This window comes from Anomaloglossus baeobatrachus, chromosome 2, assembly GCF_048569485.1.
Source record: "Anomaloglossus baeobatrachus isolate aAnoBae1 chromosome 2, aAnoBae1.hap1, whole genome shotgun sequence".
Lineage (NCBI taxonomy): Eukaryota > Metazoa > Chordata > Amphibia > Anura > Aromobatidae > Anomaloglossus > Anomaloglossus baeobatrachus.
Genome location: NC_134354.1, coordinates 21,898,504 through 21,926,202, shown reverse-complemented (window position 1 = coordinate 21,926,202; position 27,699 = coordinate 21,898,504). Strand labels below are relative to the sequence as shown.

General features: G+C 53.1%; 1 protein-coding gene across 2 annotated transcripts in view; it reads left to right on the top strand.

The window, feature by feature from the left end:
• The window catches only part of MAEL (maelstrom spermatogenic transposon silencer), a 161,159-nt gene that overhangs the window by 44,677 nt on the left and 88,783 nt on the right, over positions 1-27,699 (top strand). For both annotated transcript variants that reach the window (XM_075334916.1, XM_075334915.1), the window contains exons 6-7: positions 4,758-4,799; positions 4,874-5,001. In XM_075334916.1, the coding sequence (XP_075191031.1) occupies positions 4,758-4,799; positions 4,874-5,001 (170 nt within the window). The remainder of the gene's footprint in view (positions 1-4,757; positions 4,800-4,873; positions 5,002-27,699) is intronic.

The following is a 27,699-nucleotide window of genomic DNA, read 5'->3' as shown; positions in this document are numbered from 1 at the left end:
CTCTATCCCCTTTCTATTTTTACACCTCATGCGTCCGTGCGTCCCGCCGAGCGCTGATCAGGGATGCAGATAACGTATCTGCATCCGTGGTCAGTTTTCGGCGGGACTTTTTTTTCCCGTATTCCCGACGCTTTTTGTATCGCATCTGTCCGTGCGTCCCGCCGAGCGCTGATCAGGGATGCACATAACAGATCGGCATCCCTGCTCAATTTTAGGCGTGACAAAAAGCATCGGGGATACGGGAAAAAAAAGTCACGCCAAAAATTGAGCAGGGATGCCGATCCGTTATGTGCATCCCTGATCAGCGCTCGGCGGGACGCACGGACTGATGCGATACAAAAAGCGTCGGGGATATGGAAAAAAAAGTATCGCATCTGTCCGTGCGTCCCGCTGAGCGCGGATCAACATCCCTGCTCAATTTTTGGCGTGACTTTTTTTTTTTTTTTTTTTTACCCGTATCCCCAGCGCTTTTTGTATCTCATCCGACCGTGCGTCCTGCAGCGGCCGATCAGTGCACCGCGTCTGTGCGTTTGAAAAGTCAAATGGCGTTCCTTGTCTTCTGAGCCCCGCCATGCGCCCAAACAATTGATTTCCACCACATGTGAGGTATCTGCGTACTCGGGAAAAATTGCACAATACGTTTTATGGTGCATTTTTTCCTGATACCGTTGTAAAAAGAAAAAAAAAAAGCTACCTTGTTGCTGCAAAAATTTAAAAAAAAAATGTAAAAAAAATAAATAATTTTCACGGTTCAACGTTATCAACTTTAAGTGGAGCTCCTGGTGGTACAAGGGGCTCACTAAACATCTAGATAAATTCCTTGAGGGGTCTAGTTCCAAAATGGGGTAATTTGTGGGGGAGCTCCACTGTTTAGGCACCATAGGGGGTCTAAAAACGTGACATGGCGTCCGCTAATGATTCCAATCAATTTTGCTGTCAAATGGTGCCCTTCTCTTCTGAGCCCCGCCATGCGCCCAACAATTACTTTCCACCACATGTGAGGTATCTGCGTATTCAGGAGAAAATAGACAATACGTTTTATGGTGCATTTTTTGCTGATACCCTTGTGAAAAAAAAAGCTACCTAGTTGAAGCAACAGTTTTGTGGTAAAAAAAATTTTTTTTCTTTTCACCGCTCAACGTTATAAACTTCTGTGAAGCCCCCAGGTGTTCAAAGTGCTCACCAAACATCTAGAAAAATTATTTGAGGGCTCTAGTTTCCAAAATGGGGTCACTTGTGGGGGAGCTCCATTGTTTAGGCACCTCAGGGGGTCTTCAAACCCGACATGGCGTCCGCTAATTAGTGCAGCTAATTTTGCATTCAAATGGCGCTCCTTGCCTTCCGAGCACTGCCGTGTGTCTAAACATTTGATTTCCACCACATATGAGGTATCTGCGTACTCAGGAGAAAATGGACAATACATTTTATGGTGCATTTTTTCCCGATACCCCTGTGAAAAAAAAAGCTACCTAGTTGAAGCAACAGTTTTGTGGTAAAATTTTTTTTTTCTTTTCACCGCTCAACGTTATAAACTTCTGTGAAGCCCCCAGGTGTTCAAAGTGCTCATCAAACATCTAGAAAAAATATTTGAGGGCTCTAGTTTCCAAAATGGGGTCACTTGTGGGGGAGCTCCATTGTTTAGGCACCTCAGGGGGTCTTCAAACCCGACATGGCGTCCGCTAATGAGTGCAGCTAATTTTGTGTTCAAAAATTCAAATGGCGCTCCTTGCCTTTCGACCTCTGCCGTGCACCCAAACAATTGATTTTTACCCCATATGGGGTATCAGCGTACTCAGGAGAAAATGCACAATAAATTGTAGGGTGCACTTTCTCTTTTCTCCCTTGTAAAAATGAAAATTTTATGGCTAAAGTAACATTTTTGTGTTAAAAAGTAAAATTTTCATTTTTTCCTTCCACATTGCTTTGGTTCCTGTGACGCACCTAAAGGGTTAATAAACTTCTTGGATGTGGTTTTGAGCAGTGTGAGGGGTGCAGTTTTTAGAATGGGGTCACTTTTGGGTATTTTCTGTCACCTCGGCCTCTCAAAGTCACTTCAAATGTGATGTGGTCCCTAAAAAAAATATTTTGTAAATTTTGTTGGAAAAATTAGAAATTGCTGATGAACTTTGACCCCTTCTAACTTCCTAACGGAAAAAAAAATTTCTTTCGAAAATTGCGCTGCTGTAAACTTGACAAGTGGGAAATGTTATTTAGTAACTATTATGTGTGACATATCTCTCAGATTTATGGGCATAAATTTTCAAAGTTTGAAAATTGCGAAATTTTCCAAATTTTCGCACAATTTCCTAAATTTTCACAAATAAACGCAAAAAGTATCGGCCTAAATTTACCACTGACATGAAGTACAATATGTCACGAAAAAACAATGTCAGAATCGCCAGGATCCGTTGAAGCGTTCCAGAGTTATAACCTGTCAAAGTGACACTGGTCAGAATTGCAAAAAATGGCCCGGTCATTAGGGTGTTTTAGTGGCCGGGGGTGAAGGGGTTAAGGTTGTTTCGTAATTGTTGCAGTTTGATGTTTTGATTTATTTTCTATTTTTATTTTTTTGGGTCTTTTGCTTTTACTGTCAGGCACCATAATTATTTGCCGTATTTATCAGCTTAGCAGATGCACTTTTCCTTCCAAAAATTTGGGAGGAAAATGAGGGGGTGCATCTTACATTCTGAATGTAGCCTACCAGGAGGTGGAGAATGGGTGCTGCGCTGGCTTTGAGGGCCCTGCTGACTGTGTGGAGCAGGGTGGTGCAGACTTCAAAGAAATGGCGCCTGAAGTCGACGCATGCGCGGATGGAGCTCTTGATTCGAGATCTCATTTGCGCATGTGCCGCATCCGGGCCATTGACCACTTAGCAGCGTACTTGGCTTCCAGAGGTGGCGTGTGGGCAGGTGTAATTTCGGCTTGTCATTGAGCCGAGAGCTCAAGCTGTGCACACGCCACCTCCAGGCGCCATTTCTTTGAAGCCCGCACCGCCGACATAGCATCTGGGAGTGGGACACCCACCACACCGCCCTGTACCGCACGGCCCCCACATCAGCACCTGCAGCATTGCCCCTCCTGTGACCCCGCTCTACCACCGCTGGCGCCCCCCTCCCATAAGACACCGCCGGAGTATAAGACGCACCCCCCCTTTTTTTTTTCTTTAATTTTGAGGTGCGTCTTATAATCCGGTCTTCTAAAATGAAAAATATGGTACATATTGTAATAGAACAGACTTTTAGGGGCACAGCAATACCAAATATGTTTTGGGGGTTTACATTTTTTTTTGTCTCTTAAGGAGGAGGGTTTAAGTGATTCAAATTATGTATTAATTTAACTTTTTGTTAATTTTTAGACTTGACTCTAAGATTGTGCCTATATATATATTATATATAAGTTAAACAGCCTTGCAGTATATACCATATTTTTCATGCCTCCTGTGACCACTCTCCACCACCCCCTGGTAAGCTAGATTTGGCTTTTAAGGCGCACTCCTCATTTTCTTCCCAAATTTTTGGTAGGAAAAAAGTGCGTCTTATAATTAGAAAAATACGGTAGATAAAATGATGGCAATGTATATAACATGTACCGGCGTGACCTTCCTGGGCTGCACTCTTTAAGTGCCACAGTCCATAGCTGACTGCACCATCTAAGGGGTTACCAGCAGCAGTTGGAGCTCGGCTTGTTACATGGTGCCCCGACATTGCACGCACCATTACATTGCATTGTTCAGTCCTTTGCAGATGATCATAAAGACCTGGGGGGGGGGAATGGGAGGTGGTGTGACATGGGTGGGCTATGGGAGCGGACGTGACATGGGTGGACTATGGGTGGGGACGTGGCATGGGTGGGCTATGGGAGGGGACGTGACATGGGTGGGCTATGGGAGGGGACGGGACATGGGAGGGGACGGGACATGGGAGGGGACGGGATATGGGTGGGGACGGGACATGGGTGGGCTGTGGGAGGGGACGTGACATGGGTGGGCTGTGGGAGGGGACGTGACATGGGTGGGCTATGGGAGCGGACCTGACATGTGTGGACTATGGGAGGGGACGTGACATGGGTGGGGACGTGACATGGGTGGGCTATGGGAGGGGACGTGACATGGGAGCGGACGTGACATGGGTGGACTATGGGAGGGGACGTGACATGGGTGGGGACGGGACATGGGAGGGGACGTGACATGGGTGGGCTATGGGAGGGGACGTGACATGGGTGGGCTATGGGAGGGGACGGGACATGGGTGGGCTATGGGAGGGGACGGGACATGGGTGGGCTATGGGAGGGGACGGGACATGGGTGGGCTATGGGAGGGGACGGGACATGGGTGGGCTATGGGAGGGGACGGGACATGGGTGGGCTATGGGAGGGGACGGGACATGGGTGGGCTATGGGAGGGGACGGGACATGGGTGGGCTATGGGAGGGGACGGGACATGGGTGGACTATGGGAGGGGACGGGACATGGGTGGACTATGGGAGCGGATGTGACATGGGTGGACTATGGGAGCGGATGTGACATGGGTGGACTATGGGAGCGGACGTGACATGGGTGGACTATGGGATCGGACGTGACATGGGTGGACTATGGGAGCGGACGTGACATGGGTGGACTATGGGAGCGGATGTGACATGGGTCTGTACGTTAATGGTGCTCATACAGAGGATCCTGGGGCGCACGTATCAGTCATTTCTGCTGTGACACCACACACTATTTGCACTGAGCACTTTTTTTCTTCATTGTTTCCTCCCTAGGAGAGCTGCCACTCGGGTTCCGCTATTACTGCCAGGCAGGAAGTAAGTGTCCTATATCCCCTGTCAACACTGGGGGGCGCTCTATAGTATATACGGCTCATCTCGCATGTTTTCAGGTGCGGCCACCCATCAGATCCCCGTGTCTGGATTTGAGCTTGCTAGCAGAGATTACCACAACCTCTTCTACTCCTTGTGCAGCTTCGTGTGTCCCGCTGCTAAACGCTGCACCTCCGTGTACTGCAAGGTTGGTAACATTCACATCATATCACACACACTCATTCCTGTGGCTTGTCTCACTCCAGTGCTGGATTCACAGCTACACTTCTCAGTGCAGCTGTATATTAATTCCTATGCTGCTGCTTTCTAGTAAGTGTTTTATCTCACTCAGAGCTGGATTCACAGCTATATGTCTCACATATTAAAAAAGCTCTAGAAAAATTCTGTAGGTAATTCCTCTAACTAAATAGGAGCAAGAAATCCGATAAAATGTAATCAATTTTATTGTAAACAATATTTAAAAGATACAGAAAATATAAAACAGATGTATACAGAATAAATTAGAGGATATAGCGGCATAACGCCACCCCGTAGAAGCAGGGCATAGCGAAACGTACGTCGGGGTGAGAGGATTGCGGCACATAACAGCATCGACCCAGGTAACTTTATGTACTATGTTCTGATCCTTAATATGCCTCTTTGGGTCTTATAATGGCGGTGGTCTGTATTATGGTTGCAGAATGGTTCTGATATAGGTTTTTATATACACCTAATTGGTATATGTATTTTATGATTTGAGCGCTATTTAGTGGTCCATTTTGGGAACTACAGCCGGGACATAGTGTTTTTGGGTCCGTAATTGCACTATTACTAGTGATAGAATAGATTAAGGCAGCTGGATATTTTTTTGACAAATTTTGCAAATTCTGGGTCTTTGATACACATTTTATCCCTCAATATAACTGGTAATTATGTATTGTCACAAAAATAATTTATACATATCTTGGTATATAATATTTACTTTTGGTAAGGTATTTATATATATATATATATATATATATATATATAATATATATATATATATAATATATATATATATATATATATATATATATATATATAGTGCCTACAAGTAGTATTCAACCCCCTGCAGATTTAGCAGGTTTACACATTCGGAATTAACTTGGCATTGTGACATTTGGACTGTAGATCAGCCTGGAGGTGTGAAATGCAGCAAAAAAGAATGTTATTTCTTTTTTTTTAAAAAATTGTGAAAAGTTTATTCAGAGGGTCATTTATTATTCAACCCCTCAATCCACCAGAATTCTGTTTGGTTCCCCTAAAGTATTAAGAAGTATTTCAGGCACAAAGAACAATGAGCTTCACATGTTTGGATTAATTATCTCTTTTTCCAGCCTTTTCTGACTAATTAAGACCCTCCCCAAACTTGTGAACAGCACTCATACTTGGTCAACATGGGAAAGACAAAGGAGCATTCCAAGGCCATCAGAGACAAGATCGTGGAGGGTCACAAGGCTGGCAAGGGGTACAAAACCCTTTCCAAGGAGTTGGGCCTACCTGTCTCCACTGTTGGGAGCATCATCCGGAAGTGGAAGGCTTATGGAACTACTGTTAGCCTTCCATGGCCTGGACAGCCTTTGAAAGTTTCCACCCGTGCCGAGGCCAGGCTTGTCCGAAGAGTCAAGGCTAACCCAAGAACAACAAGGAAGGAGCTCCGGGAAGATCTCGTGGCAGTGGGGACATTGGTTTCAGTCAATACTATAAGTAACGTACTCCACCGCAATGGTCTCCGTTCCAGACGAGCCCGTAAGGTACCTTTACTTTCAAAGCGTCATGTCAAGGCTCGTCTACAGTTTGCTCATGATCACTTGGAGGACTCTGAGACAGACTGCTTCAAGGTTCTCTGGTCTGATGAGACCACGATCGAGATCTTTGGTGCCAACCACACACGTGATGTTTGGAGACTGGATGGCACTGCATACGACCCCAAGAATACCATCCCTACAGTCAAGCATGGTGGTGGCAGCATCATGCTGTGGGGCTGTTTCTCAGCCAAGGGGCCTGACCATCTGGTCCGCATCCATGGGAAGATGGATAGCACGGCCTACCTGGAGATTTTGGCCAAGAACCTCCGCTCCTCCATCAAGGATCTTAAGATGGGTCGTCATTTCATCTTCCAACAAGACAACGACCCAAAGCACACAGCCAAGAAAACCAAGGCCTGGTTCAAGAGGGAAAAAATCAAGGTGTTGCAGTGGCCTAGTCAGTCTCCTGACCTTAACCCAATTGAAAACTTGTGGAAGGAGCTCAAGATTAAAGTCCACATGAGACACCCAAAGAACCTAGATAACTTGGAGAAGATCTGCATGGAGGAGTGGGCCAAGATAACTCCAGAGACCTGTGCCGGCCTGATCAGGTCTTATAAAAGACGATTATTAGCGGTAATTGCAAACAAGGGTTATTCCACAAAATATTAAACCTAGGGGTTGAATAATAATTGACCCACACTTTCTTTTTCGCTCCTAATTGGGAGACCCAGACAATTGGGTGTATAGCTACTGCCTCCGGAGGCCGCACAAAGTACTACACTTAAAAGTGTAAGGCCCCTCCCCTTCTGGCTATACACCCCCCGTGGGAGCACGGGTCCTTCAGTTTTTTGCTTTGTGCGAAGGAGGTCAGACACGCACGCATAGCTCCACTGTTTAGTCAGCAGCAGCTGCTGACTATGTCGGATGGAAGAAAAGAGGACCCATACAAGGGTCCCCAGCATGCTCCCTTCTCACCCCACTTTTTGTCGGTGGTGCTTGTTAAGGTTGAGGTACCCATTGCGGGTACGGAGGCTGGAGCCCACATGCTGATTCCTTCCCCATCCCCATTAGGGCTCTGGGCGAAGTGGGATTTTACCGGTCTCCAGGCACAGAGACCGTGCTCCATCCGCAGCCCCTGGAGAAGCCGCTGGATATGGAGCTGAGTATCGTCAGGGACATGGCCCTGCTCCGTCAAGGTACTCTGTGTCCCCGTGCATACGCGCGCACACCGCAGCATTGCTGGGTGTGTTAGTGCGCCGGGGACAACAGCGCTGCTGCGCTTGTGCCATTTCCTCACTTCAGCTTAGCTGAGTGGGTAGACTCAGGGAGAACGGTCGCGCCGGCCGCTGGGACTGCGACGCGGCTGGGACTTGTGGTGCGCCGGGGACTTCCGCGCTGGCCGTGCATATATCACGGCCGCGCTTATTACTACAGTCCCCGGCTTTTGCGGCCTAGTTCGTTCGTTCCCGCCTCCGCACCTGCCAGTCAGGAGGAGGGCGGGACGCTGTACAGAGCATCAGCGCTGAGGGCTGGAGTCGTTTTTACATACTCCAGCCCTCACACCAGGCACAGTAGGACGCAGCTTCCCGCTCTTTGTTTGTGGCACGCCCACGGTCCGCCCCTCTTCACAGAACGCCGGCAGCCATTCCTGCCTGCACGCTGAGCTGCAGAGGGGAGACGGGGAGACCCAGACACGGGATTCTACGGCCTCATACCCGCTGTTCAGCGGGCGGTAAGCAGCCCTCAAGGGCTCACCCCCACTTGTGCCGTTTGTATACTGAGTATTTTGTGTTGCAAATACTTTGTACTGTACGGTCGCAGGTGATTCTCGGCTATATACCCTCCTAGATTACAAGGAGGCAACAGCATGTCGTCCGCAAAACGCAAGGGTGCCAAGGCACAGACATTATATGCTGACTGTACCGCATGTGGGGCTGCTCTACCGGCATGTTCCACTGAACCCCATTGTGTGCAGTGCTCGGCCCCTGTGCAACTTGCACAGCCGGGGCCTCTGCTGGACGTGACCCAGGGTGTACCACCTGTGAATGCTGTCCAGGTGACAGGAACGGAGTTTGCAGCTTTTGCTGACAGATTGTCTATGACCATGTCAAAGATTCTTGAAACATTGCAGTCTAGACCAGTAACTCAGACCATGGACACTGTGGCATCATTGCTCCCTGGTCCCCCTCAGCTGGAACACTTCCAAGCTCCGGGGGTGTCACATGCACCCCAGGGTGACGATTCTGACTCTGACGACAGTCCCAGACAACCTAAGCGGGCTCGTTATGAGGGGCCCTCAACTTCGTCTCACTGGTCAGGGTCCCAGCGGGACGGATCTATGGGTGATGAGGCGGATGTAACTGATCAGGATTCTGATCCTGGGTCCGCCCTCAATCTGGATACACCGGATAGTTGCAGTAGAAGATGGAGCGGCACTTAAAGATGCCACTGACAGGCAGATGGAGCTCTGGCTGAAATCCATCTATGAAGCTATTGGAGCGTCGTTGGCGCCAGCTTTCGCAGCCGTATGGGCACTCCAAGCTATTTCAGCTGGGCTTATACAGGTCGACTCGGTCACACGTACATCTGCCCCGCAGGTGGCACCATTGACCTCTCAAATGTTTGCATTCGCGTCTTACGCGATTAATGCTGTCCTGGACTCTACGAGCCGTACGGCGGTGGCGTCAGCCAACTCCGTGGTTTTGCGCAGAGCCCTGTGGTTGAGAGAATGGAAAGCAGATTCTGCTTCCAAGAAGTGCTTAACCAGTTTGCCCTTTTCTCGTGACCGATTGTTTGGGGAGCGTTTGGATGAAATCATTAAACACTCCAAGGGTAAGGACTCATCCTTACCTCAACACAGACAAAACAAGCCCCAACAAAGGAGGGGTCAGTCTGGTTTTCGGTCCTTTCGAGGCTCAGGCAGGTCCCAATTCTCCTCGTCCAAGAGGACTCAAAAGGATCAGAGAGGCTCAGATTCTTGGCGGACGCAGTCACGCCCAAAAAAGACAGCAGGAAGAACCGTTACCAAGACGGCTTCCTCATGACTTTCAGCCTCCTCTCTCCGCATCCTCGGTCGGTGGCAGGCTCTCCCGCTTTGGCGGCATTTGGCTGTCACAGGTCAAAGACCGTTGGGTGAGGGACATTCTGTCTCACGGGTACAGGATAGAATTCGTCTCTCGTCCTCCAACTCGTTTCTTCAGAACTTCCCCACCGCCCGACCGAGCCGATGCTCTGCTGCAGGCGGTGACCGCTCTAAAGGCGGAAGGAGTGGTGACTTCCGTTCCTCTTCAGGAACAAGGTCACGGTTTTTACTCCAATCTGTTTGTGGTGCCAAAGAAGGACGGGTCCTTTCGGCCCGTCCTGGATCTAAAGTTGCTCAACAAACATGTAAAAACCAGGAGGTTCCGGATGGAATCTCTCCGCTCCGTCATAGCCTCAATGTCTCAAGGAGATTTCTTAGCATCAATAGACATCAAGGATGCTTATCTTCACGTGCCGATTGCGCCAGAGCAGCAGCGTTTTCTACGCTTCGTTATAGGAAGCGAACACCTGCAGTTCGTAGCGTTACCTTTCGGGCTGGCAACAGCCCCTCGGGTCTTCACCAAGGTCATGGCAGCAGTAGTAGCTGTCCTGCACTCGCAGGGTCACACCGTGATCCCGTATTTGGACGATCTACTTATAAAGGCACCCTCTCAAGAGGCATGCCAACACAGCCTGAACGTGGCACTGAAGACTCTCCAGAGTTTCGGGTGGATTATCAACTTTTCAAAGTCAAATCTAACCCCGACCCAATCACTAACATATCTTGGCATGGAGTTTCATACTCTCTCAGCGATAGTGAAGCTTCCACTGGACAAGCAGTGCTCTCTGCAGACAGGGGTGCAATCTCTCCTGCAGAACCAGTCCCACTCCTTGAGGCGCCTCATGCATTTCCTAGGGAAGATGGTGGCAGCGATGGAAGCAGTCCCTTTCGCGCAGTTTCATCTGCGCCCTCTACATTGGGACATTCTCCGCCAATGGGACGGGAAGTCGACGTCCCTCGACAGGGATGTCTACCTCTCTCAGGCAACCAAGGACTCTCTCCGTTGGTGGCTTCTTCCCACCTCATTGTCAAAAGGAAAGTCGTTCCTACCCCCATCCTGGGCGGTGGTCACGACAGATGCGAGCCTATCAGGGTGGGGAGCAGTGTTTCTTCACCACAGGGCTCAGGGTACGTGGACTCAGAGAGAGTCCACCCTTCAGATCAATGTTCTGGAAATCAGAGCAGTCTATCTTGCTCTGCGAGCCTTCCAACAGTGGCTGGAGGGCAAGCAGATCCGGATTCAGTCGGACAATTCCACAGCGGTGGCGTACATCAACCACCAAGGGGGAACACGCAGTCGACAAGCCTTTCAAGAAGTCCGGCGGATTCTGACGTGGGTGGAAAACACAGCATCCACCATATCCGCAGTTCACATCCCAGGCGTGGAAAACTGGGAAGCAGACTTTCTCAGTCGCCAGGGCATGGACGCAGGGGAATGGTCCCTTCACCCGGAAGTGTTTCAGGAGATCTGTCGCCGCTGGGGGATGCCGGACGTCGACCTGATGGCGTCACGGCACAACACCAAGGTCCCGGTTTTCATGGCACGGTCTCACGATCACCGAGCTCTGGCGGCAGACGCCTTAGTTCAGGATTGGTCGCAGTTCCGACTACCTTATGTGTTCCCACCTCTGGCATTGTTGCCCAGAGTGCTCCGCAAAATCAGGTCCGACTGCCGTTGCGCCATTCTCGTCGCTCCAGACTGGCCAAGGAGGTCGTGGTACCCGGATCTGTGGCATCTCACGGTAGGACAACCGTGGGCGCTACCAGGCCGTCCAGACTTGCTGTCTCAAGGGCCGTTTTTCCATCTGAATTCTGCGGCCCTGAACCTGACTGTGTGGCCATTGAGTCCTGGATCCTAGGGACCTCAGGTTTATCTCATGATGTTGTTGCCACCATGAGACAGGCTAGGAAACCATCCTCCGCCAAGATCTACCACAGAACGTGGAAGATATTCTTATCTTGGTGCTCTGCTCAGGGAGTTTCTCCCTGGCCATTTGCATTACCTATTTTTCTTTCCTTCCTGCAGTCTGGGTTGGAAAAAGGTTTGTCGCTTAGCTCCCTTAAAGGACAAGTCTCTGCGCTATCCGTATTCTTTCAGAAGCGCCTGGCGCGACTTCCTAAGGTACGCACGTTCCTGCAAGGGGTTTGTCATATCATTCCCCCTTACAAGCGGCCATTGGAACCCTGGGATCTGAACAAGGTTCTGATTGCTCTCCAGAAGCCAACTTTCGAGCCTATGAAGGAGATTTCCTTTTCTCGGCTTTCACAGAAAGTGGCTTTTCTGGTGGCGGTCACCTCTCTTCGGAGAGTGTCAGAGCTGGCGGCGTTATCTTGCAAATCTCCCTTCCTGGTGTTTCACCAAGACAAGGTAGTACTGCGTCCAATTCCAGAGTTTCTTCCCAAGGTGGTATCTTCCTTTCATCTCAATCAGGATATCACTTTACCATCTTTGTGTCCGCATCCATTTCACCATTTTGAAAAGGGTTTACATCTGTTGGACCTGGTGAGAGCACTCAGGATCTACATTTCCCGCACGGCGTCTCTGCGCCGTTCGGATGCACTCTTTATCCTGGTCGCTGGTCAGCATAAAGGGTCGCAAGCTTCCAAATCCACCCTTGCGCGGTGGATCAAGGAACCAATTCTTCACGCCTACCGTTCTGCTGGGCTTCCGACTCCTTCTGGACTGAAGGCCCATTCTACCAGAGCCGTGGGTGCGTCCTGGGCATTACGGCATCAGGCTACGGCTCAGCAGGTGTGCCAGGCGGCTACCTGGTCGAGTCTGCACACTTTCACCAAGCATTATCAGGTGCATACCTACGCTTCGGCGGATGCCAGCCTAGGTAGACAAGTCCTGCAGGCGGCGGTGGCCCACGTGTAAGAAAGGGCTGCCTGACAGCCCGATCGCGAGGTATTATTTTACCCACCCAGGGACTGCTTTTGGACGTCCCAATTGTCTGGGTCTCCCAATTAGGAGCGAAAAAGAAGAAGGGAATTTTGTTTACTTACCGTAAATTCCTTTTCTTCTAGCTCCAATTGGGAGACCCAGCACCCGCCCTGTTTTTCTGAGGGTATTTGTTTTTCGGGTGCACATGTTGTTCATGTTAATAACTTACGTTCTCCGATATTGTTTATCGGATTGAATTTGTTTTTGAAACAGTTATTGGCTTTCCTCCTTCTTGCTTTTGCACTAAAACTGAAGGACCCGTGCTCCCACGGGGGGGTGTATAGCCAGAAGGGGAGGGGCCTTACACTTTTAAGTGTAGTACTTTGTGCGGCCTCCGGAGGCAGTAGCTATACACCCAATTGTCTGGGTCTCCCAATTGGAGCTAGAAGAAAAGGAATTTACGGTAAGTAAACAAAATTCCCTTCTTTATGTTGAAAATTTATTAAAATTTAACTGAGCAACATAACTTGTTGGTTTGTAAGATTTATGCATCTGTTAATAAATCCTGCTCTTGTTTGAAGTTTGCAGGCTCTAACTTATTTGCATCTTATCAAACCTGCTAAATCTGCAGGGGGTTGAATACTACTTGTAGGCACTGTGTGTGTATATATGTATGTATGTATGTATATATGTATATATGTATGTATGTATGTGTATATATATATATATATATATATATATATATATATATATGTATATATGTATGTATGTATGTATGTATGTGTGTATATATATATATATATATATATATATATGTGAGGTAAATCCGGAGATATGACGATAAATCATGATATTCAAGTTATGTCAGGAAGCCCTCTCCTGGTGTCACCCCCCCTTTCCTTCACACAACTTGTTTAGCAACCCATCCCATGGCCATCTCCTGTGATATGGAAATTAGGTGATGTGGGAACAAAGGACACAGGATGACTCCCTGCCGTCACCCTGTAACAAGAGTTGTATCTCATTATAAGGCTCTGGAACTAGCCAGACAGAACGACTCCAGTAAAAAATGGTTCATATCTCGCAAGCCATATTTCCGATAAATACGGCAACCATAAAAATGGTGTTTTCGCATGCGGACGATGCTGGCACACCTTTTTTATGGGAGCGGGAGCTTGGGAAATACCCCAGGCGTGATATCAGCCAATGTGGAACTAGTAGACAAGTCATGAGTCCTCTCATTCTGTAGCTAAATTCATAACTGTCACAATGAGAGCATTGGCGTCCGCCTACGACGCTCCCAGGCAAAGTTATGGCCATATTCCATGTTGTGGATTTTGTCCATAACTCCAGCCAGGGGTGGAGCAGTGCTCCCTGTGAGGTCACGAAGGTAGGAGGGGACCTGGATTTGCCCAGGTTGATAACCCTACTTCGGCCATTTTCCAGTGTTCTTTCGCTGGGGGTCACGTGTAGGAAACATCTGTGGGAAGGATCCTAGAAACCTGGCCTACAGCGCCCCCCTGTGGCCAGACGCACAAGGTAACTGCTGGAACTGTGTATGCCTGTTTGTAACCCATGCTTTATCTGTAACTGTACTCTGACATATGTATATTCTGTAGATTCCCTATTGTATATATTGTAGTTTCTAGTGTGCTTTAGGCTGATTAAATTATATAATTAATCTTGGGCTGTTCTGTTATCTCGATCTTGAATCCCACGTCTGTGTGTTCGGCTAATAGTTACCGTGAAGCGGTTGGTGGCAGCGAGTTGTGCCAAGGATTATTGTGGGGAGGCCAGTGAGATCCGGGGAGGTTTTATATATTCCGCCCGCGGAGGTCGGGGGAATATATACCCTACTCTCACTGGGGACCCTTCAATAATCGGCATAAGTAGTATAGCGGCCTCCTTGCTTATCGTCGGGCAATTCCATAATTGGCCTGACTATAAGAGGGGCGCTAGAGAGCGCATCATGTGCTCTGTCTGTCGGTCGGGAGGTATAAAGGAGGGGTGACCCCCACTTGTTACACCCCGATTGTGACGTACTGGTAGCCAGCGCGGGGGATTTCTGAGTGACCCCCGGTGGTTTGTGACATATTGGTGGCAGCAGTGGGATCGAGATAATAGTGTGTGTGAGTGTGAGACCCATACTCCCAGACACTAAAGACTGCCTGCAGCAGCTGTGGCTGCTGGGGTCTTCAGACTAGCTCAACACTAGAGTGTCAGAGTGCAGATACTGTAAGGTGTGTGGAGGCATCAGGTGTCAGTTCTGTGTCAGTGACCAAAGTCTGCAAGAATGGCTGAGAGCACCAGGAGCAAAGACAAAGGAATGGCCGATGCTCAGGCCAGAGACGATGAGGAGGTTGTCCACGAGCCCTCCAAGAGCCCGACGCCAGAGAACAGCTCTGCAGAGGACATCGCACAACCTGGCACTGCTGGACAAAATGAGGAGGAGCTCGCCCAAGGGTCCTCAACGAGCCAGATGCCAGCCCTCCGCTCTGCAATGGACAGTGAATCACCAGGCTCCGCAGCGGGCCGCAGATCACCACGTGCCATTCCACCGAGCCTGGGAGGCTCGGATAGCCTTCTTCAAATGGCTATGGCCCTTCTCCAGGCTGGAGACCAGGAGGGCTACAAGGGACTCCTGGCAGAGCGCAGGGCAGAGCGGCAGGCAGCGCGTGACGCTGAGGCTGCGGAGCGGCAAGCAGTGCGTGAGGCTGCGGAGCGGCAGGCAGCACGTGAAGAGCGACAGCAACAGGCCGAGCGTGACTACCAGCTGCAGCTAGCTCAGCTCCGGCCCTCATCAGCCACACGTGACCTTCAAGACACCAAACTTCCAAAGGTCTGTGTTGAGGACTTTCCCGTGCTGGAGAAGGATGGAGACTTGGACTCTTTCTTGACTGCTTTTGAACGGACTTGCTTGCAGCACCATCTGGACAAGGACCAGTGGGCCAAATACCTGACCCCCCGTCTAAGGGGTAAGGCCCTGGAAATCCTTGGGGACTTGCCTGCTGAGGCAGATCAGGGCTACGACACCATCAAGCGGGCCCTGATCCAACAGTACAACCTCACTCCGGAGTCCTACCGCAAGAAGTTCCGGACCCTGCAGAAGGGACCAAAGGACTCCTGGGCTGACCACCGGCGGGCACTTGCCCGAGCTGCCGACCACTGGACCCAAGGCCTGCAGCTTTCCACCGGACCGGAGATCCTGGACTTGTTCATCACGGAGCAACTCTTGTGGAACTGCCCTGAGGATCTCCGCCAGTTCATCCGAGACCAGAAGCCAAAGGGGTCCACGGCTACAGCTGCCCTGGCCGATGACTATACCAACAATCGGGCTCCTGAAGCCAGGAGAGCAGCCACCAGCAGCACCTGGAGAGAGGGGGTAAGATGAATTCTGCGACTGCCCCACCTGCCCCTAGACTGCAGGGGGTGTCCCCCTCAACTCCCCTCTCCAGGCCCGTGGCAGAACCAAGACGGTGCCACCAGTGCAACTTACCTGGACACTTCAAGGCCATGTGCCCTCAGCGTCCCAAGGCCCCGTCCCCGTCCCAAGGGCCGCCCAAGGTGTATTGTGTGGGTGGGGGTGGTGGTAGGTCCCTGGACAGCTTCCAACCTGTCACCGTCGTCCGGTCTGTGACCATGGGACTGCGAGACAGCGCCTCGGAGGTGACTCTGGTGCGGCCTGAGATGGTGTCCCCCCAAGACTTGATCCCTGGAAAAACCCTCGCTGTCTCCGGGATTGGAGGCATTGACCCGGCGCTGCCTGTTGCTGACATTTATGTGGACTGGGGCGAAGGGCGAGGGGTGAGGGAGGTGGGGGTAACTGATCGGATCCCCGCAAACGTGCTACTTGGGACAGATTTGGGGCAGATAACCTCCCAGTTTGGGCCCCAGCCAAGGGCTGAACCTTCAGCCAGTACTGACATGCCTCCGGACAATGTTAATGTGTTATCTATGAATGATGTAAGGGAGGAGGGAGTGAACTCTGATATTTCTGCTTGCACAGACACCATAGACACACACACAGCTGCAGCTGTGACAGGGGAGGGGGTCAGAGAAAGGTGTGACAATGCCTCTACAAGTAACCAGCCTGTGAGCTGGGATCTGTTGCCCTCTGCAGGGATAAGCAGAGAGCAGGGTGCTGCAGGGGGAGGACCAGTGTGTGGGGTGGGGGCTACCACAGCAAATGTGGGGTCCCCAGAGATTTCACAGCGGGGTTCTGTTGCTGCAGGAGGGGAACAGGCAGGTGAGATTGGGGCCGGTCCAGGAGCGGAAGTGCTCCCAGGTAAGATCTCGGTGCATGGTTCCCCCACAACCGGGGTGTCAGGAAGCCAGGTAGGTCTGCCTGAACCGGCGACTTGGTCAGGAACGGAGGAGGAGCAGGCACGACCCACGGTCGCAGCGGCTGTGGCCGCTGTCACCCGCAGTGGGAGTGCTGGAAGCCAAGGGGCCTCCCGGAGGTCCGATAGCTCTTCCCCTTCTGACCAAGTGGCAGCCGAGTCAGGTGGAGGCCAGGACACAGGTCCCGGGGTACTGACCGAAGATGTGACAGTCTCGTCGATTCTGGCCACATCTAGTCAGGGGTTTCAGGCAGCGTTAGAAGCTGACGACAGCCTGAAAGCTCTTAAGGAGCAGGCGGCCCAGCCTCCCTCGGACTCGGGCCCGGAGCGAGTGGTCTGGGACCAAGGACGGCTGTACCGGGCCACGGTCCAGCAGGGTTCACCGGAGGCGTGGCCCAGGGACCGACAGTTGGTGGTACCCTATCCGTTCCGGACGGAGTTGTTGCGGATCGCACATGAGATTCCGATGGCCGGACACCTAGGGATCGCTAAGACCAAGGCCAGGTTAAACCAGCATTTCTACTGGCCAAAAATGGGGGCCGATGTGGCTGCCTACTGCCGTTCGTGTGAAACCTGTCAGAGAGTGGGGAAGGCGGGGCCACGCCCCAAAGCCCCACTGGTATCTCTGCCCATCATCGATGAGCCTTTCAGGAGGGTGGCTGTGGATCTGGTCGGCCCGCTGGCCATCCCCAGCAGCTCCGGGAAACGCTTCATACTGACGGTAGTGGACTATGCCACCCGGTACCCAGAAGCAGTGGCCTTGTCGTCCATTCGGGCTGACAAGGTGGCCACCGCATTGCTGGAGATTTTCTCCCGAGTGGGTTTTCCCCAGGAAATGCTCACTGACCGGGGGACCCAATTCATGTCCCAGCTGATGGAGGCCCTCTGTAAGCAAGTCCAGGTGCGACATCTGGTGGCCAGCCCGTACCATCCACAGACTAATGGCCTGTGCGAGCAGTTCAATGGCACCTTAAAGCAGATGCTTAAGATGTTGGTCGACTCCCACGGGCGTGACTGGGAGCGGTATCTCCCACACCTGTTATTTGCTTACCGGGAGGTTCCACAGGCCTCAACAGGATTCTCACCGTTTGAGCTCCTGTACGGGCGACGTGTGCGGGGCCCCCTGGCTCTGGTGAAAGAGGCTTGGGAAGGGGATTTGGCCACCCCTGGAGTGTCGGTTATCGAGTATGTCATGCGCTTCCGGGACAAAATGCAGGCCTTGACGCAACTGGTACACGACAATATGGCTCAAGCCCAGGCCGATCAGAAGCGTTGGTACGACCAGAACGCTTGTGAGAGGACCTACCAAGTGGGTCAAAAGGTGTGGGTACTGGTCCCCGTACCACAGGACAAGCTTCAGGCAGCCTGGGAAGGCCCATACCTCGTGTACCAGCAGCTCAACCCTGTGACGTACCTGGTCACCCTGGACCCTGCCCGTGGAAGGCGGAAGCCCGTCCATGTGAACATGATGAAGGCACATCATGAGCGGGAGGCATGTGCGCTCCCCGTGTGCAACCTGCCCGAGGAGGGAGAAGCGGAAACCCTCTTGGATATGCTAGCCCAGGTTAGGGCAGGCGGATCCATTGAGGATGTGGAGGTTGGCCACCAGCTCTTGGAGGACCAACGGTCCCAGCTGTGGGCCACCCTCCTCCCCTTCCGGGGGTTGTTTACCAACCAGCCCGGAAGGACTGACTTGGCTGTCCATCACGTGGACACTGGGGATCATCCCCCGATCCGGCGTTCAGCATATCGGGTCTCCCTGGAGGTGCAGCAACACATGCGCCAGGAGATTGACGAGATGCTGAAGCTGGGGGTGATCCAGGCATCCAACAGCGCTTGGGCCTCGCCTGTAGTCCTCGTCCCTAAGAAGGACCGAACCACGCGGTTCTGCGTGGACTACAGGGGGCTCAATGCGGTCACGGTCGCCGATGCGTACCCAATGCCACGCATCGATGACCTGCTCGATCAGTTGGCCGGGGCTCAGTACCTGACCATCATGGATCTGAGCCGGGGATATTGGCAGATCCCCCTGACTCGCAAGGCCAGGGAACGCTCTGCCTTTATTACCCCATTTGGACTGTACGAGTCCACGGTGATGCCATTCGGGATGAGGAATGCCCCTGCCACTTTCCAGCGGATGGTCAACACCCTGCTCAAGGGACTTGAAGGGTACGCGGCCGCGTACCTGGATGACATTGCCGTCTTCAGTCCCACCTGGGAAGATCACCTAGAGCATCTAGCACAGGTGCTCAGGCGGGTCCACCGGGCAGGTTTGACCATCAAGCCGGGCAAGTGTCAGCTGGCCATGAGCGAGGTCCAGTACCTCGGTCACCGGGTAGGCGGGGGAACACTGAAGCCCGAGCCTGAGAAAGTGGAGGCCATCGCATCCTGGCCCACCCCCAGGACCAAGAAGCAGGTGATGTCCTTCTTGGGGACCGCTGGGTACTATAGGAGGTTTGTTCCATGCTATAGTAGCCTGGCAAAGCCCCTGACGGACCTCACCAAGAAGAAGCTGCCCTCTGCAGTCGATTGGACAATGGACTGCGAGACAGCCTTCCGGGCCCTAAAGGACGCCCTGTCCAGCCCGCCCGTGCTACAGGCAGCCGACTTCACGCGGCCGTTTGTAGTACAGACCGACGCCAGTGACTTCGGCCTCGGTGCGGTGCTCAGCCAGGTGGACTCTGCGAGCCAAGAGCACCCAGTCTTGTACCTGAGCAGGAAGCTGTTACCGAGGGAAGTGGCCTATTCCACAATGGAGAAGGAGTGCCTGGCCATAGTGTGGGCCCTGCAGCGTCTGCAACCCTATCTATACGGGCGCCACTTCATCGTGGAGACGGACCACAACCCCCTCAGCTGGTTGCACACCGTCTCTGGGACGAATGGGCGACTGTTGCGATGGAGCCTTGCGCTCCAGCAATACAACTTCACCATTCGCCACAAAAGGGGCCGTGACCACGGTAACGCAGACGGGCTGTCCCGACAAGGAGAGGTCGCGGACGGGCGCACGGGGGAACACCGGAGTGTGCTGCCCCCTAGCGCCCTCAAAAGGGGGGAGGTGTGAGGTAAATCCGGAGATATGACGATAAATCATGATATTCAAGTTATGTCAGGAAGCCCTCTCCTGGTGTCACCCCCCCTTTCCTTCACACAACTTGTTTAGCAACCCATCCCATGGCCATCTCCTGTGATATGGAAATTAGGTGATGTGGGAACAAAGGACACAGGATGACTCCCTGCCGTCACCCTGTAACAAGAGTTGTATCTCATTATAAGGCTCTGGAACTAGCCAGACAGAACGACTCCAGTAAAAAATGGTTCATATCTCGCAAGCCATATTTCCGATAAATACGGCAACCATAAAAATGGTGTTTTCGCATGCGGACGATGCTGGCACACCTTTTTTATGGGAGCGGGAGCTTGGGAAATACCCCAGGCGTGATATCAGCCAATGTGGAACTAGTAGACAAGTCATGAGTCCTCTCATTCTGTAGCTAAATTCATAACTGTCACAATGAGAGCATTGGCGTCCGCCTACGACGCTCCCAGGCAAAGTTATGGCCATATTCCATGTTGTGGATTTTGTCCATAACTCCAGCCAGGGGTGGAGCAGTGCTCCCTGTGAGGTCACGAAGGTAGGAGGGGACCTGGATTTGCCCAGGTTGATAACCCTACTTCGGCCATTTTCCAGTGTTCTTTCGCTGGGGGTCACGTGTAGGAAACATCTGTGGGAAGGATCCTAGAAACCTGGCCTACAGCGCCCCCCTGTGGCCAGACGCACAAGGTAACTGCTGGAACTGTGTATGCCTGTTTGTAACCCATGCTTTATCTGTAACTGTACTCTGACATATGTATATTCTGTAGATTCCCTATTGTATATATTGTAGTTTCTAGTGTGCTTTAGGCTGATTAAATTATATAATTAATCTTGGGCTGTTCTGTTATCTCGATCTTGAATCCCACGTCTGTGTGTTCGGCTAATAGTTACCGTGAAGCGGTTGGTGGCAGCGAGTTGTGCCAAGGATTATTGTGGGGAGGCCAGTGAGATCCGGGGAGGTTTTATATATTCCGCCCGCGGAGGTCGGGGGAATATATACCCTACTCTCACTGGGGACCCTTCAATAATCGGCATAAGTAGTATAGCGGCCTCCTTGCTTATCGTCGGGCAATTCCATAATTGGCCTGACTATAAGAGGGGCGCTAGAGAGCGCATCATGTGCTCTGTCTGTCGGTCGGGAGGTATAAAGGAGGGGTGACCCCCACTTGTTACACCCCGATTGTGACGTACTGGTAGCCAGCGCGGGGGATTTCTGAGTGACCCCCCCGGTGGTTTGTGACATATTGGTGGCAGCAGTGGGATCGAGATAATAGTGTGTGTGAGTGTGAGACCCATACTCCCAGACACTAAAGACTGCCTGCAGCAGCTGTGGCTGCTGGGGTCTTCAGACTAGCTCAACACTAGAGTGTCAGAGTGCAGATACTGTAAGGTGTGTGGAGGCATCAGGTGTCAGTTCTGTGTCAGTGACCAAAGTCTGCAAGAATGGCTGAGAGCACCAGGAGCAAAGCCAAAGGAATGGCCGATGCTCAGGCCAGAGACGATGAGGAGGTTGTCCACGAGCCCTCCAAGAGCCCGACGCCAGAGAACAGCTCTGCAGAGGACATCGCACAACCTGGCACTGCTGGACAAAATGAGGAGGAGCTCGCCCAAGGGTCCTCAACGAGCCAGATGCCAGCCCTCCGCTCTGCAATGGACAGTGAATCACCAGGCTCCGCAGCGGGCCGCAGATCACCACGTGCCATTCCACCGAGCCTGGGAGGCTCGGATAGCCTTCTTCAAATGGCTATGGCCCTTCTCCAGGCTGGAGACCAGGAGGGCTACAAGGGACTCCTGGCAGAGCGCAGGGCAGAGCGGCAGGCAGCGCGTGACGCTGAGGCTGCGGAGCGGCAAGCAGTGCGTGAGGCTGCGGAGCGGCAGGCAGCACGTGAAGAGCGACAGCAACAGGCCGAGCGTGACTACCAGCTGCAGCTAGCTCAGCTCCGGCCCTCATCAGCCACACGTGACCTTCAAGACACCAAACTTCCAAAGGTCCGTGTTGAGGACTTTCCCGTGCTGGAGAAGGATGGAGACTTGGACTCTTTCTTGACTGCTTTTGAACGGACTTGCTTGCAGCACCATCTGGACAAGGACCAGTGGGCCAAATACCTGACCCCCCGTCTAAGGGGTAAGGCCCTGGAAATCCTTGGGGACTTGCCTGCTGAGGCAGATCAGGGCTACGACACCATCAAGCGGGCCCTGATCCAACAGTACAACCTCACTCCGGAGTCCTACCGCAAGAAGTTCCGGACCCTGCAGAAGGGACCAAAGGACTCCTGGGCTGACCACCGGCGGGCACTTGCCCGAGCTGCCGACCACTGGACCCAAGGCCTGCAGCTTTCCACCGGACCGGAGATCCTGGACTTGTTCATCACGGAGCAACTCTTGTGGAACTGCCCTGAGGATCTCCGCCAGTTCATCCGAGACCAGAAGCCAAAGGGGTCCACGGCTACAGCTGCCCTGGCCGATGACTACACCAACAATCGGGCTCCTGAAGCCAGGAGAGCAGCCACCAGCAGCACCTGGAGAGAGGGGGTAAGATGAATTCTGCGACTGCCCCACCTGCCCCTAGACTGCAGGGGGTGTCCACCTCAACTCCCCTCTCCAGGCCCGTGGCAGAACCAAGACGGTGCCACCAGTGCAACTTACCTGGACACTTCAAGGCCATGTGCCCTCAGCGTCCCAAGGCCCCGTCCCCGTCCCAAGGGCCGCCCAAGGTGTATTGTGTGGGTGGGGGTGGTGGTAGGTCCCTGGACAGCTTCCAACCTGTCACCGTCGTCCGGTCTGTGACCATGGGACTGCGAGACAGCGCCTCGGAGGTGACTCTGGTGCGGCCTGAGATGGTGTCCCCCCAAGACTTGATCCCTGGAAAAACCCTCGCTGTCTCCGGGATTGGAGGCATTGACCCGGCGCTGCCTGTTGCTGACATTTATGTGGACTGGGGCGCAGGGCGAGGGGTGAGGGAGGTGGGGGTAACTGATCGGATCCCCGCAAACGTGCTACTTGGGACAGATTTGGGGCAGATAACCTCCCAGTTTGGGCCCCAGCCAAGGGCTGAACCTTCAGCCAGTACTGACATGCCTCCGGACAATGTTAATGTGTTATCTATGAATGATGTAAGGGAGGAGGGAGTGAACTCTGATATTTCTGCTTGCACAGACACCATAGACACACACACAGCTGCAGCTGTGACAGGGGAGGGGGTCAGAGAAAGGTGTGACAATGCCTCTACAAGTAACCAGCCTGTGAGCTGGGATCTGTTACCCTCTGCAGGGATAAGCAGAGAGCAGGGTGCTGCAGGGGGAGGACCAGTGTGTGGGGTGGGGGCTACCACAGCAAATGTGGGGTCCCCAGAGATTTCACAGCGGGGTTCTGTTGCTGCAGGAGGGGAACAGGCAGGTGAGATTGGGGCCGGTCCAGGAGCGGAAGTGCTCCCAGGTAAGATCTCGGTGCATGGTTCCCCCACAACCGGGGTGTCAGGAAGCCAGGTAGGTCTGCCTGAACCGGCGACTTGGTCAGGAACGGAGGAGGAGCAGGCACGACCCACGGTCGCAGCGGCTGTGGCCGCTGTCACCCGCAGTGGGAGTGCTGGAAGCCAAGGGGCCTCCCGGAGGTCCGATAGCTCTTCCCCTTCTGACCAAGTGGCAGCCGAGTCAGGTGGAGGCCAGGACACAGGTCCCGGGGTACTGACCGAAGATGTGACAGTCTCGTCGATTCTGGCCACATCTAGTCAGGGGTTTCAGGCAGCGTTAGAAGCTGACGACAGCCTGAAAGCTCTTAAGGAGCAGGCGGCCCAGCCTCCCTCGGACTCGGGCCCGGAGCGAGTGGTCTGGGACCAAGGACGGCTGTACCGGGCCACGGTCCAGCAGGGTTCACCGGAGGCGTGGCCCAGGGACCGACAGTTGGTGGTACCCTATCCGTTCCGGACGGAGTTGTTGCGGATCGCACATGAGATTCCGATGGCCGGACACCTAGGGATCGCTAAGACCAAGGCCAGGTTAAACCAGCATTTCTACTGGCCAAAAATGGGGGCCGATGTGGCTGCCTACTGCCGTTCGTGTGAAACCTGTCAGAGAGTGGGGAAGGCGGGGCCACGCCCCAAAGCCCCACTGGTATCTCTGCCCATCATCGATGAGCCTTTCAGGAGGGTGGCTGTGGATCTGGTCGGCCCGCTGGCCATCCCCAGCAGCTCCGGGAAACGCTTCATACTGACGGTAGTGGACTATGCCACCCGGTACCCAGAAGCAGTGGCCTTGTCGTCCATTCGGGCTGACAAGGTGGCCACCGCATTGCTGGAGATTTTCTCCCGAGTGGGTTTTCCCCAGGAAATGCTCACTGACCGGGGGACCCAATTCATGTCCCAGCTGATGGAGGCCCTCTGTAAGCAAGTCCAGGTGCGACATCTGGTGGCCAGCCCGTACCATCCACAGACTAATGGCCTGTGCGAGCAGTTCAATGGCACCTTAAAGCAGATGCTTAAGATGTTGGTCGACTCCCACGGGCGTGACTGGGAGCGGTATCTCCCACACCTGTTATTTGCTTACCGGGAGGTTCCACAGGCCTCAACAGGATTCTCACCGTTTGAGCTCCTGTACGGGCGACGTGTGCGGGGCCCCCTGGCTCTGGTGAAAGAGGCTTGGGAAGGGGATTTGGCCACCCCTGGAGTGTCGGTTATCGAGTATGTCATGCGCTTCCGGGACAAAATGCAGGCCTTGACGCAACTGGTACACGACAATATGGCTCAAGCCCAGGCCGATCAGAAGCGTTGGTACGACCAGAACGCTTGTGAGAGGACCTACCAAGTGGGTCAAAAGGTGTGGGTACTGGTCCCCGTACCACAGGACAAGCTTCAGGCAGCCTGGGAAGGCCCATACCTCGTGTACCAGCAGCTCAACCCTGTGACGTACCTGGTCACCCTGGACCCTGCCCGTGGAAGGCGGAAGCCCGTCCATGTGAACATGATGAAGGCACATCATGAGCGGGAGGCATGTGCGCTCCCCGTGTGCAACCTGCCCGAGGAGGGAGAAGCGGAAACCCTCTTGGATATGCTAGCCCAGGTTAGGGCAGGCGGATCCATTGAGGATGTGGAGGTTGGCCACCAGCTCTTGGAGGACCAACGGTCCCAGCTGTGGGCCACCCTCCTCCCCTTCCGGGGGTTGTTTACCAACCAGCCCGGAAGGACTGACTTGGCTGTCCATCACGTGGACACTGGGGATCGTCCCCCGATCCGGCGTTCAGCATATCGGGTCTCCCTGGAGGTGCAGCAACACATGCGCCAGGAGATTGACGAGATGCTGAAGCTGGGGGTGATCCAGGCATCCAACAGCGCTTGGGCCTCGCCTGTAGTCCTCGTCCCTAAGAAGGACCGAACCACGCGGTTCTGCGTGGACTACAGGGGGCTCAATGCGGTCACGGTCGCCGATGCGTACCCAATGCCACGCATCGATGACCTGCTCGATCAGTTGGCCGGGGCTCAGTACCTGACCATCATGGATCTGAGCCGGGGATATTGGCAGATCCCCCTGACTCGCAAGGCCAGGGAACGCTCTGCCTTTATTACCCCATTTGGACTGTACGAGTCCACGGTGATGCCATTCGGGATGAGGAATGCCCCTGCCACTTTCCAGCGGATGGTCAACACCCTGCTCAAGGGACTTGAAGGGTACGCGGCCGCGTACCTGGATGACATTGCCGTCTTCAGTCCCACCTGGGAAGATCACCTAGAGCATCTAGCACAGGTGCTCAGGCGGGTCCACCGGGCAGGTTTGACCATCAAGCCGGGCAAGTGTCAGCTGGCCATGAGCGAGGTCCAGTACCTCGGTCACCGGGTAGGCGGGGGAACACTGAAGCCCGAGCCTGAGAAAGTGGAGGCCATCGCATCCTGGCCCACCCCCAGGACCAAGAAGCAGGTGATGTCCTTCTTGGGGACCGCTGGGTACTATAGGAGGTTTGTTCCATGCTATAGTAGCCTGGCAAAGCCCCTGACGGACCTCACCAAGAAGAAGCTGCCCTCTGCAGTCGATTGGACAATGGACTGCGAGACAGCCTTCCGGGCCCTAAAGGACGCCCTGTCCAGCCCGCCCGTGCTACAGGCAGCCGACTTCACGCGGCCGTTTGTAGTACAGACCGACGCCAGTGACTTCGGCCTCGGTGCGGTGCTCAGCCAGGTGGACTCTGCGAGCCAAGAGCACCCAGTCTTGTACCTGAGCAGGAAGCTGTTACCGAGGGAAGTGGCCTATTCCACAATGGAGGAGTGCCTGGCCATAGTGTGGGCCCTGCAGCGTCTGCAACCCTATCTATACGGGCGCCACTTCATCGTGGAGACGGACCACAACCCCCTCAGCTGGTTGCACACCGTCTCTGGGACGAATGGGCGACTGTTGCGATGGAGCCTTGCGCTCCAGCAATACAACTTCACCATTCGCCACAAAAGGGGCCGTGACCACGGTAACGCAGACGGGCTGTCCCGACAAGGAGAGGTCGCGGACGGGCGCACGGGGGAACACCGGAGTGTGCTGCCCCCTAGCGCCCTCAAAAGGGGGGAGGTGTGAGGTAAATCCGGAGATATGACGATAAATCATGATATTCAAGTTATGTCAGGAAGCCCTCTCCTGGTGTCACCCCCCCTTTCCTTCACACAACTTGTTTAGCAACCCATCCCATGGCCATCTCCTGTGATATGGAAATTAGGTGATGTGGGAACAAAGGACACAGGATGACTCCCTGCCGTCACCCTGTAACAAGAGTTGTATCTCATTATAAGGCTCTGGAACTAGCCAGACAGAACGACTCCAGTAAAAAATGGTTCATATCTCGCAAGCCATATTTCCGATAAATACGGCAACCATAAAAATGGTGTTTTCGCATGCGGACGATGCTGGCACACCTTTTTTATGGGAGCGGGAGCTTGGGAAATACCCCAGGCGTGATATCAGCCAATGTGGAACTAGTAGACAAGTCATGAGTCCTCTCATTCTGTAGCTAAATTCATAACTGTCACAATGAGAGCATTGGCGTCCGCCTACGACGCTCCCAGGCAAAGTTATGGCCATATTCCATGTTGTGGATTTTGTCCATAACTCCAGCCAGGGGTGGAGCAGTGCTCCCTGTGAGGTCACGAAGGTAGGAGGGGACCTGGATTTGCCCAGGTTGATAACCCTACTTCGGCCATTTTCCAGTGTTCTTTCGCTGGGGGTCACGTGTAGGAAACATCTGTGGGAAGGATCCTAGAAACCTGGCCTACAGCGCCCCCCTGTGGCCAGACGCACAAGGTAACTGCTGGAACTGTGTATGCCTGTTTGTAACCCATGCTTTATCTGTAACTGTACTCTGACATATGTATATTCTGTAGATTCCCTATTGTATATATTGTAGTTTCTAGTGTGCTTTAGGCTGATTAAATTATATAATTAATCTTGGGCTGTTCTGTTATCTCGATCTTGAATCCCACGTCTGTGTGTTCGGCTAATAGTTACCGTGAAGCGGTTGGTGGCAGCGAGTTGTGCCAAGGATTATTGTGGGGAGGCCAGTGAGATCCGGGGAGGTTTTATATATTCCGCCCGCGGAGGTCGGGGGAATATATACCCTACTCTCACTGGGGACCCTTCAATAATCGGCATAAGTAGTATAGCGGCCTCCTTGCTTATCGTCGGGCAATTCCATAATTGGCCTGACTATAAGAGGGGCGCTAGAGAGCGCATCACGTGCTCTGTCTGTCGG